This window comes from Microcebus murinus, chromosome 9, assembly GCF_040939455.1.
Source record: "Microcebus murinus isolate Inina chromosome 9, M.murinus_Inina_mat1.0, whole genome shotgun sequence".
NCBI lineage: Eukaryota > Metazoa > Chordata > Mammalia > Primates > Cheirogaleidae > Microcebus > Microcebus murinus.
In genome coordinates, this window is record NC_134112.1 from 20,444,845 (window position 1) to 20,457,038 (window position 12,194).

At 39.7% G+C, this 12,194-nt stretch overlaps 1 protein-coding gene across 4 annotated transcripts in view; it reads right to left on the bottom strand.

The window, feature by feature from the left end:
- AVL9 (AVL9 cell migration associated) overlaps positions 1 to 12,194 on the bottom strand; it is a 70,747-nt gene that overhangs the window by 32,919 nt on the left and 25,634 nt on the right. For all 4 annotated transcript variants that reach the window (XR_012920993.1, XM_012741265.3, XM_012741266.3 and 1 more), the window contains exons 7-10: positions 11,697 to 11,737; positions 10,036 to 10,074; positions 4,784 to 4,853; positions 3,906 to 4,441 (exon numbers count right to left, since the gene is read on the bottom strand). Coding sequence is in view for 3 of the 4 variants with exons in the window: in XM_012741265.3 (XP_012596719.1) it covers positions 3,906 to 4,441; positions 4,784 to 4,853; positions 10,036 to 10,074; positions 11,697 to 11,737 (686 nt within the window). In the remaining variant the exon portion in view is untranslated. The remainder of the gene's footprint in view (positions 1 to 3,905; positions 4,442 to 4,783; positions 4,854 to 10,035; positions 10,075 to 11,696; positions 11,738 to 12,194) is intronic.

A 12,194-nucleotide genomic window follows, 5' to 3' on the forward strand; every position in this document is an offset into this window, starting at 1 on the left:
CCGGAGCCAACGAGGCAACCTTACTTCAAGTTACCATGCAGGTTGTCTCAGCCTTACAAGCTCGAGGCCTCCGCCTGTCCCCTGAAAAAATTCAGGTCTGCCCCCCTCCTCTGCAGAACTAATTCTCTCCTTAGTCAACGCCTGTTAGGACCATCCTAGAGGCCAACAATTCAGAATATCAGGAGTGTTGGGTATGCTACTCCCACCGGCCTCCCTTCTATGAGGGTGTCGCTACATTTGGTAAACTATTATTTACTAACGACACCAGCAAACTCAGATGGGGTCTGGAGACCCATGATGGCCTGACACTCAGCCAAGTCACAGGCCTAGGCCTTTGCCTTCTTAGCCCAAGAATGCGTCCCCCAGCACCCTTAGAAAAAATATGCAATCAGTCAATTACCGTCAACTCCACTTTTCAGTATATTCAGGCATCTAACACCTCTTATTTTGCTTGTTCTTCCGGTCTTACCCCGTATGTAGTCACTGCAACGTTTCTTGAGCATAGAGAATATTGTGTGTTAGTCATGCTTTTCCCCAGACTCACTGTACATCCTGCTGACGAATTGCTCAGATTTTGGGAGCGCGGCACCACAATGCCCCGAGAAAAGAGAGAGCCCATCACGGCCATAACACTCGCAGTTGTTCTAGGCCTTGGTGCCACAGGGGCTGGAACAGGCATAGCCTCTCTAGTCACCTCCAACCAGCAATACCTGCAGCTCTCTGCTGCCATCGATAACGATCTCTGAGAGCTACAGCAGGGCTTAAAATATCTCAAAGAATCCCTCGCTTTGCTTTCTGAGGTAGTGTTGCAAAATAGAAGAGGTCTAGACTTAGTGTTCCTCCAAGAGGGAGGTTTGTGCGCAGCACTTAAAGAGGAATGTTGCTTCTACGCAGACAAAACAGGTCTGGTAGAAGGTAGCATTGAGAGAGTTAGACAGAGCCTAGAAGATAGAAAAAAACGGAGAGAACAGAGTGAAGCATGGTATCAAAATTGGTTTTCTACATCCCCCTGGCTATCCACATTGCTTCCCAGTGTCTTAGGGCCGCTTGTAGGCTTTCTGTTGCTCCTCACCTTTGGGCCTTGGACTTTCAAAAAACTAACTGATTTTGTCAAGTCACAGGTAGACGCAGCCACACAAAAATCGGTCTCTGTGTTTTACCAATGGCTAGAACAAAGAGGCTCCAGAGAAGACCTCCGTGGAGAATCTCCCAATACACCCACTGAAGGTCTAAATTTCTCAGACCTTGCTTCAGACATGGAACGCAGTTGGTTCCAAAGGCTGTGGAGACGCCCATGACGGGATTATCGCGATGCCGTGTGCCAGATGCACACCCCGCCGACAGTGAGGTGACTCCATGACGGGAATATTGTAGGTCCATGCCCGGGGGCACACTTCATAATCAGAAGTGCCGGAGCTGGATGCCGCCTACATAGCCTAAGACAGAGGCCTCACCTTCACATTAATCGCCAGATCTTATATTTGGGGTGCTGGTCGCGGAAGCCCATTGCGTAGCCTAAGACAGGCTCTCCACCCACCTATATAAATCTCCCTCATATTAATAAAGAGAGGGGGAGATGTTAGAGGCAAGGACCCTCAAAGACCCTCAACTCCCCTATGACTCGTCCTACGCACGGACTTCGCCCTGGAAAATTCCAGCTATAGCTCCGAGAAGAATGCATTCCATGACATGCTGACCACGGGATGCTCCAGGGAGTGCTGACTGCAATTGTTCCTGACCACCTGCCAGGTTAGAGATGAGTAACCAGTCAAAAACAGGATACCGATAAGACGCTGATTGGGGCTGATTAACCCAAACCCAAGCCTCATCGTCGCCCCACTCTATTTTTTTGTTTCTACTTCCTTGTTTCTGTATGCTTATAAAACCCACTAAGAATCTAAGTAAAGCAGACCTTGACAACCATTTGCTTGGTCTCGTTCCTTTCTCTCGCCCATCTCTTTCAGGCAAGGTCCCCCTTGACCCCTGAGAGTAACAGAAGGTCCCGCGGGCCGGGACACAAGCCAGCACTACCCATCTTTCTTTTCCATACAAAGTTTTACTTCATGGATAACAGTTGGATGATATTTAGGGAAAAACACAATACTCTGCTCTAGTTACAGGAAAGGCGTATCTGTCTTTCATGGTAGACTGAAGATTACAGACGACAAGAATTTAGAGCTCAGTATGGAAAATGGCACATAGAAAGGCAATAAATATAGTCAGCACCCCACATCTGGGTTCTGCATCCAGAATTGAACCAACCTCAGATTGAAAATATTCAGGGAAAAAAATAGTAACACAAATTTTTAAAAATACAGTATAACATTTACATAGCATTTACATTGTGTTAGGTATTATAAAGCAATCCAGAGATCTATCTAATGTATATAGGAGGATGTATGTAGCTTACTTGCAAATATTACAACATTTTACATAAGGAACTTGAGTATCTGTGGATTTTTATATAGGAGGGTTCCTAGAGCCAATTCCCTGCAGCTACTGAAGAACAAACAACTGTATTTGTAGAATAATGAATGAAATGGAATTTTTTTGTCTGCTCCATTTCGAAAAATAATTTACAAATAGTAATAAAACAATTTTTCCTGAATAGGATAAAAACAAAACCAAAATGTCCAAATAAGGTTAACTTCTAGAATATGTATTGGCATCAGTTTAACTGTAGTCTACTGCACCACCTATTTTTTTTTTTTTTTTTGAGGCAGAGTTGTCCTGGGCTGTTGCCCGGGCTAGAGTGCCATGGCGTCAGCCTAGCTCACAGCAACCTCAAACTTCTGGGCTTAAGCAATTTTTCTGCCTCAGCCTCCGAAGTTGCTGGGACTAACAGGCATGTGCCATCATGCCTGGCTAATTTTTTCTATATATTTTTAGTTGGCCAATTAATTTCTTCCTATTTTCAGTGGAGATGGGGTCTCACTCTTGCTCAGGCTGGGACGGCACCATCTTAATGTATCACTGACATTATGAAAAGATATCCTAGCTGGGCACGGTGGCTCATGCCTATAATCCCTGCACTTTGGGAGACTGAAGTCGGGAGGATCACTTGAGGCCAGCCTATGCAACATAGCAAGACCTCATCTCTACAAAAAAAAAAAAAAAAATTTAGCTGGGCATGGTGGTACGCACCTGTAGTTACTTGGGAGGCTGAGGCAGGAGGATCACTTGAGCCCAAAGAAATCTAAGTATTTTTTTCTTTTAAAATTGTAGCTTTCAGGCCTGGCGTGGTGGCTCATGCCTGTAATCCTAGCACTCTGGGAGGCCAAAGAGGGCGGATTGCTACGGTCAGGAGTTCGAAACCAGCCTGAGCAAGAGTAAGACCCCGTTGCTACTAAAAAATAGAAAGAAATCAATTGGCCAAGTAAAAATATATAGAAAAAATTAGCTGGGCATGGTGGCACATGCCTGTAGTCCCATCTACTCGGGAGGCTGAGGCAGAAGGAACGCCTGAGCCCAGGAGATTGAGGTTGCCGTGAGCAAGGCTGATGCCACAGCACTCTAGCCTGGATGACAAAGTGAGACTCTGTCTCAAAAAAATAAATAAATAAATAAAAAATAAAATTGTAGCTTTTAGAATTATAGTATTTTAGTATATATTCATAAGTGCAATCAATTCATCTTCTTTTTGGAGAGAAACCTGAATAATTAAAAACAGACAATATAGTGATTGCTGAACTCATATCTACCCAAGTTTCAAAACTCTTTCAAATCAAAACCCCCTAAATTACTTCTCTACAACCTTACACTTCAGTCACAGAACTATATATTTGGTATGTATTTTGCAATTTTCAGGAAAATTTTTTGACTTGAAAACGTACTCACCAATGAATGTTAAACGCTAAAAGGATTCTGTCATATTAAGGAACTTGATAAGGCACATTATACCTTACCTTTGTGAAGATGGCCAGGGGCATGCCATACTGGTCCTCTTCCAAACCTGAAATGAGTCCTGGTATCAGGACCACCTGCCCTGTATTAGCTTGAGGTTGTACAGTAATTGGAAGACTCTCTGAGGGAACAGAGTCCTTTGGAAATAAGTTTGTCTGGTCTGACCCTAGCTGTTCCCTTTCTTTTAAGTTAGGGTCTTCTAAGACACTAGGATCCAAGGTCTCCCAATCACTTTCTGAAGACTCCGGAGATAGGCGAGATGGAGGTTTCAAATATTGATTGGTATCGTTGGGTTCCTGCCCTTTGCTGTTGTTATCTACTTGGAACAAAGGCTCTTTGGTCTTGATGGTAGCATCTCCTCCATGGTTTCCTGCCATGACTTTCTTGACAGTTTCCAAGTTGATATTTGAAATGTCAGACACAGATGCAGAAACAAAATCATATGCAGGTGGATTATTTTCCTGAAGCCCACCATCTTCAGACATACTCTTTCGGGGCCTGTACTGAGAACAGTCACTGAGGCCATGTTCAATCATGCCTAAAATATACAATATTAAAGAATAGTTTGGTTTATAGTAAAATGGAAGAAAATAAGAGCTGTATATTGTTTTATATAATGGAATTCATAAAAATTGTAATAAGCTATGACTACACATTTTAATTAAAAAAAAAAAAGAATAGAAAGAAAACACAGACAAAAGAGAGAAACTTATTGCCAAAAGGAAAATGTCACATTAAAAAGATATGTTATTGCCTAAGAATTGGTACCTTAAAATGGAAATGTTAACTCTAATGAGCTGATCCTTGAAAATTTTTATTATTGAAAGTTTAAGTTCCAGTACAAATTAAACAAAGGAAAGAGTAGATACTGTCCTCTTACCTGGAAAAAGGGAAAGCACAGTCATCAGTGCACCCACCAATTTATTCACAGGAGAAATATAAAAAAGAACCTAAAATAGATTCAATCAAAATTACATTAGAAAACCTATGAGACCATGATAAAACGGAAAAAAACAAAACAAAACAAAAAAAACAAACAGAGAAGAGAGGGAAAAATTCTTCTTTACAGAAGATTAATAGCTAACAAATGTAGAAGTAATGATAGAAAATTACCATTTAGCATCTACCATGATTCAGGTATTATAAAAATAACCAGTGGACGCTAAAACTACTATGAAAGGTTGCTGGGTAACAAGATATTCACAAGGTCTCTAATTTATCATTCCACAAATTACCTATTAAGGTGGCAACCACCACCTTAATCAAATGATTAAATTTGGCATTATCAATCATATTCCTACAAATAGTTATGGGCCTCTTGATGTCATGTCCTGATAAAGACACACTACCACCTGTGTACTATTCTTGCTAAAAAAGTTTAATCTGCTGGCTGAGCAACATATTGAGGCCCTATTTCTACCAAAAATACGAAAATTAGCCAGGTGTGGCGATTCACATCTATAGTTGCAGCCACTCAGGAGGCTGAGGCAGGAGGATCACTTGAGCCCAGGAGTTGGAGGCTGTAGTGAGCTATGATGATGCCACTGCACTCTAACCTGGGCTACAGAGCAAGACCTTGTCTCAAAAAAAAAAAAAAAAAAAGGTTAATCTGAAACTAGCCACAAGAAAACAATCAGACAAATCTCATTTTATAACACTAATCTAGATTGTTTTAAAAGTGCCAACATCATGAAATACAAAAACAAACAAAAAAAGAATGACAAGTGGTATAACTGAGGTTAAAAAGGGCTGGCAGTGTAGTACATGATCCTTGACTGGATCCCAGACTGAAAACAATCAGCTATAAAGGACATTATCATGACATGTGGGGGAAATCTAAACATAAACTGTATATTTGATATAATTTATTCTATCAGTGTTAAATTTCTTTCTTTCTTCTTTATTTTCTCTCTCTCTTTTTCTTTTTTTAGACAGAGTCTTACTCCATCACCCCGGGTAGAATGCAGTGGTGTTCTCATAGCTCACTGCAATCTCAAACTCCAGCGATCCTCTTGCCTCAGCCTCCTGAGTAGCTGGACTACAGGCGCATACCACTATACCTGGCTAATTTTCTATTTTTGGTAGAGAGGTGGTCTCTCTCTTGCTCAGGCCGGTCTCAAACACCTGGCTTCGAGTGATCTTCCCGCCTTGGCCTCCCAGAGTGCTAGGATTACAGGCCTGAGCCACCACACCCACCTCGCTTAAATTTTTTGAATGTGAAAATGGCACTTCAGTTACATAGGAATATACTATTATTCTTAAGAAATATATCCTGAAGTATTTAGGGGTGTAGTATCATATCTACAAATTATTTTCAAAGTATTATGATTCAGGGTGAAAAATGAACATATATAAAGCAGTATGATACAAAAATGGCAAAATGTTAACAACTGGTAAATGCAGATGAAGGGTATAAAGGTGTTGATTATATTACTCCATCAGCTTTTCAGCAGGTTTGGCATTTTTTTCAGGATAACAATTGAGAAAACATTAAATTAGAAATAGGATTCAATTAGATATTATAAAAAAAATGACACTGGCTGATATTAAATTAGTTTAAAACAAGCAAAGGTTTGCCTAGATGAGTTGATTTTTAAAAAATATTTCTGGGGCCGGGTGTGGTGGCTCACGCCTGTAATCCTAGCACTTTGGGAGGCCGAGGCGGGCAGATTGCTCAAGGTCAGGAGTTCGAAACCAGCCTGAGCGAGACCCCGTCTCTACCAAAAATAGAAAGAAATTAATTGACCAACTAAAAATATATATACAAAAAAAAAATTAGCCGGGCATGGTGGTGCATGCCTGTAGTCCCAGCTACTCGGGAGGCTGAGGCAGTAGGATCGCTAAGCCCCGGAGATTGAGGTTGCTGTGAGCCAGGCTGACGCCACGGCACTCACTCTAGCCTGGGCAACAGAGTGAGACACTGTCTCAAAAAAAAAAAAAAAAAAAAAAAAAATTTCTTTAAGGCCAGGCATGCTGGCTCATACCTGGAATCCTAGCACTCTGGGGAGGCCGAGGCGGGCAGATCATTTGAGCTCAGGAGTTCGAGACCAGCCTGAGCAAGAGCGAGACCCCATCTCTACTAAAAATAGAAAAAATTAGTCAGGCATGGTGGCACATGTCTGTAGTCCCAGCTGCTTGGGAGGCTGATGCAGGAGGATCGCTTGAGTCCAGGAATTTGAAGTTGCTGTGAGCTAGGCTGACGCCACGGCACTCTAGCCTGGGCAACAGAGTGAGACTCTGTCTCAAAAAAAAAAAAAAAATGTTTTTTCTTTAAGAGATGGTGTCTAACTATGTTGCCCAGCTGGACTCGAACTCCTGGGCTGAAGTGACCCTCCCAACTCAGCCTCCTGAGTATCTGAGACGACAGGCACATGCCATCAAAGCAAAGTGAGTTTTTTTTAAACAATTAAATCATAGGTCATATTTTAGGAGCAATCACATAGGACTTTATTAATAGTCTCTTCTGTGATTTTTTTTTCCTCTTTCTCTCTTTTTTTTTTTTAGCTCAGGCTGCTATAACATCTTCTATGATTTAAAACAAATATAACCACTGCCACATTCAGAAAGGCCTAGGATCAGGGAACAAATTTTAAAGCAATCTTATAATAATAAAATCTTTCTATAGGAAAACGTGATACACTCCTTTCCTCTATAGGTATTTGATTAAATGTTTGCACATCTGCTGAAGAACAGTATCAACAGCACACTGAATGATGCCACCTCTTGTTATAAATGGATAAACAAAATGTGGCATAGCTAATGTGATATTATTCATCCTTAAAAAGTAAATTCTGACCCTGGCTACAACATACATGCATGAACCTTTAGGACACTTCGCTAAGTGACATAGTCAAAAAAAAAAGAAATACTACATGATTTCACTTCTTTGAGGAACTCAGAGTAGTTGAATTCAAAGAAAGAAGGTAGAGGCTGCCAGAGGCTGGGGGGATGGAGAATGGAGTTATTGCTTAATAGAGAGTTTCAGTTTTGCATGTTGACAGTGTTCTGTGGATGGATGGTGATGATGATTATATAACAATGTAAATGCACTTCATCCCAATGAACTGTACATCTTAAAATGGTTAAGATAGTAAATTTTAGGTTATGTGTAATTTATAACAATTTTAAAAATTTAAGTTTTTTGAAACATCACACTATTATATGCTGAACTAATTGTTCAAGAAGTTTACTTTTTTCTTGTTTGAAGAAGGAATACATATTTCTTGTAGAAAATTATGATACAGAGAAGTATTTCCTTTAAAAAAACATATATCCTACAGGTTGGTCCAAGTGCAGTGGTGGTGCTTACAACTAATTGATCACAACCAGTTACAGATTCCTTTGTTCCTTCTCCACTCCCACTGCTCTACTTGACCAACCTAAAAAAAAAGAAATATATCCTACAAACACACAAAAAAGAAAAAAATATATATATCCTATATTCTCACCAAACTATGTTAGTATCTTTTCTTTTGGTCCCTTTTCAATAAATATATAACTCACTATTAAAAATGAGTTGTGAGGCTGGTCCGATGGTAGTGGGTTATCAGAACTTATTCACATTAGTGTCACTAAAGTTGGTATTCAACCCCCCCACTGCTAAATTTGACTGGCTTTAAAAAAAAAAAAAATGAGTTGTGATAGTCTCTTAGATAGAGCTTTGTGTCCAACTCAGATTAATTCTTGAAAGTAAATCTCTAAGAGGAAAATTACTATGTTAAAAGATTAAGTACTGGCTGGGCATGGTGGCTCACGCCTGTAATCCTAGCACTCTGGGAGGCCGAGGCGGGTGGATTGCTCAATGTCAGGAGTTCGAAACCAACCTGAGCAAGAGCAAGACCCCATCTCTACTAAAAATATAAATTAACTGGCCAACTAAAAATATATATAGAAAAAATTAGCCAGGCATGGTGGCACATGCCTGTAGTCCCAGCTACTCGGGAGGCTGAGGCAGGGGGTTCGAATGAGCCCAGGAGTTTGAGGTTGCTGTGAGCTGGGCTGACGCCATGGTACTCTAGCTGGGACAACAGAGTGAGACTCTGTCTCAAAAAAAAAAAAAAAGAATAAGTACTTCTAAGGTAATGAACCACAGTAGACACTGTACACGGTCAGCCCTCCCCCCCCCATATCTTTTGCACCCATACTCCACTGAGCACAGTAATATGGTATATAAAACTGGTTTCAGATTCAGGGATGGCTCCTGACTAGTCTAAACTAGCGTTTAGTAAATTTTTTCTACAAAGAGTCAGATAATAAATATTTTTGCTTTCTCGGCCATATGGTCTCTGTCCCAACTAATCAACTCTGCCACTATAGTGTGAAAGTAGCCATAAACAATATGTAAATAAAAGAGTGTGTTTTCCAATAAAACTTTATCTATAACAATAGGCAGTGGGCGAAATTGGCTATGGGGCCCTAAAAGGATTTGTTCTGTAAAATGGATTCAGTCAAAAGGCCACACTCAAAGATCCAGAAGGCCACATGTGGCCCCAAGGCTGTAGGTTCCCCACTCCTAGTCTAAACCAATCACCGCAATCCCATTCCTTTGTATTAGAGAGTGGTTAGGAACCCAAGTTTAAGTCAATCAATGCAAGTATGTTTTTAGAAACAATTATTGGTTCAGGGGTAGGCACCTGTGTGGCCTGACAGAAAAGAATTTTTATTCAATCGTTTGGGAGAAGGTATTGTTTCTACCACTAGTGATGATTAAGGAAACAAATGGCCCAATTACTGTTGGCAGTGTCCTACACTACAAGGGAAACCAGGCTCTGGATAAAGCTAGCACTGTGGACTACAGAATAAAGAGACAGAAAAAACCTAGGTACATACTGACACTCTGAAGCACTGAGTCAACCAGCCCAGGAATCTGAAGTGAGCCAGTGCATTTCTGTTTTACTTAAGTCAGTTTAAAATTGGGTTTCTGTTACCTGTAGTAGAAACCATACTGGTAATACACTGTCAAAATGCCTCCAGAAAGGCTGCATGAATTTATACTTCTACAGAAGTGAAGAATATGTGCTCACCACAATTTGATAGGCTTAAAATGTCTTAATGCTTTATCATTAGTTTCAATATTATATGTAAAAAATTTCAATAAAGATAGATATTTCATACTTTCCCTTTGAATCTCACCTTTTTTTCAAGAAGAATTAGTTTAAATAGGATTAAGACCTGTAGAAAGAAGAAAAGAAATATAGTATTAAAAAAATCCGAAACTATTCAGTGGTAGGCTGTCATGGAAAAATAAAGATTAAAAAAAGGAACTCATTCATTTGCCTCCCCCCCCCAAACATACCATATATGATTTAATCAATTAAATAATCATAGCACTTAAAAAATTATGAGCTGACACTGAGAAATTAAATATCACCTGTGTCCCCTAAAAAATGTGAGAATCACTTAAATCTCTAACTGAAATTATCTTTTTTTTTTTTTTTTTTTTTTTGAGACAGAGTCTCGCTTTGTTGCCCAGGCTAGAGTGAGTGCCGTGGCGTCAGCCTAGCTCACAGCAACCTCAAACTACTGGGCTCAAGGGATCCTCCTGCCTCAGCCTCCCAAGTAGCTGGGACTACAGGCATGTGCCACCATGCCCGGCTAATTTTTTGTATATATTAGTTGGCCAATTAATTTCTTTCTATTTATAGTAGAGACGGGGTCTCGCTCTTGCTCAGGCTGGTTTCGAACTCCTGACCTCGAGCAATCCGCCCGCCTCGGCCTCCCAGAGAGCTAGGATTACAGGCGTGAGCCACCGCGCCCGGCCTGAAATTATCTTTTATTGAAGGAGTGGTGCCATTTTTGCTTGAAATATTTGCAAGCTCCTTAAAGGGCAGGGACTATTAATTTATTTTTTGAATGTCCAGGGTGTTCACATTACAGGTGCTCAATAATGTTAAGTGAATCATGTGAATGATTAATCAAGTGAATAATCAGTAATAATTATGTCCTAGACAATATATGCTTTAATAATAAAGATCAGAAGGCATAAGTATGTATAGATACTTTGCCAGAAAATGTTCCATTCTCAGGGCAATATATAAAATATGCTGCAAGATCAAAACATGCTTCTTTCTTTTTTTTTTTTTTTTTTTTTTTTACTTTTTTTTTTTTTTTGATGCCTGTAGATCTTGTTTCTGAAAAAACATGCTTCTTTCTACTCTCATTTCATGATAGCTGAAATTACAAAGGCAATAGAAAAAATGCCCTATCCTGCAAAGAATAAACAGCCAGTATTTGTATTCTTCTATAAATTTCTCTGGTACAGGCTAGCTCACGTCTGTAGTCCTAGCACTCTGGGAGGCTGAGGTGGGTGGATCGTTTGAGCTCAGAAGTTAGAGACCTTCCTGACCAAGAGCGAGACCCCATCTCTACTAAAAAAAAAAATAGAAAGAAATTAGCTAGACAACTAAAAATATATAGAAAAAATTAGCTGGGCATGGTGGCACATGCCTGTAGTCAGCTACTTGGGAGGCTGAGGCAGGACTGCTTGAGCCCAGGAGTCTGAGGTTGCTGTGAGCTAGGCTGACTCCACAGCACTCTAGCCTGGACAACAGAGTGAGACTGTCTCCAAAAAAATAATAATATTAAAAATAAATAAACTTTTATGATACAAACACTACCAACATTTCAACTTTGTACAGTTATGAGACCAAGCACTGTTTCAGAAGAACTAAAACATAGTATGCCACATCTGCATTTGATGTAGCACAATGAATCTGCCAGTTACATGAATATAATAAAAGAACAGTGTCTCCCATTATAGTACTGTAGATCATAAATTAAATAATGTACCATACCTTGTGTCGAAAATGAAGGACAAGATCTCGAGGAGACAGACCTATAATGTTAATAAAAAGGGAATCTGTGAAAATAATCTACTGAAGAAAGCTTACTTTTCTCCTTAAAGGAGGTAAAAAAAAGTAGGAATACAGAAATATTCAAATATTTATATAATATTTGTTTAAGTGTACATATACTTAGAAATAGTGCTGTCCAACATAACTTTCTGCAAGGATGAAATGTTTTAAACCTGCCCTGTCCAATACAGTAGCCAGACACGGCTACTAAACTCTTGAAATGCAGTTAAGTGAAACTGACTTTTAAATTTTATTTTTTATTAATTTTAATCTAAATGTAGAGAGCTACATGTGGAAAGTGGCTATTGCTTGGACAGTGCAAGTCTAATATCCTTCTTCATTCTACAAACATAAACTATCCAAGTTCAGAAATGATAAAGCTTATCATATGGCAGTCAATCATTTAAACATGGTTTTTGGTTATTGCATTCCGTTATT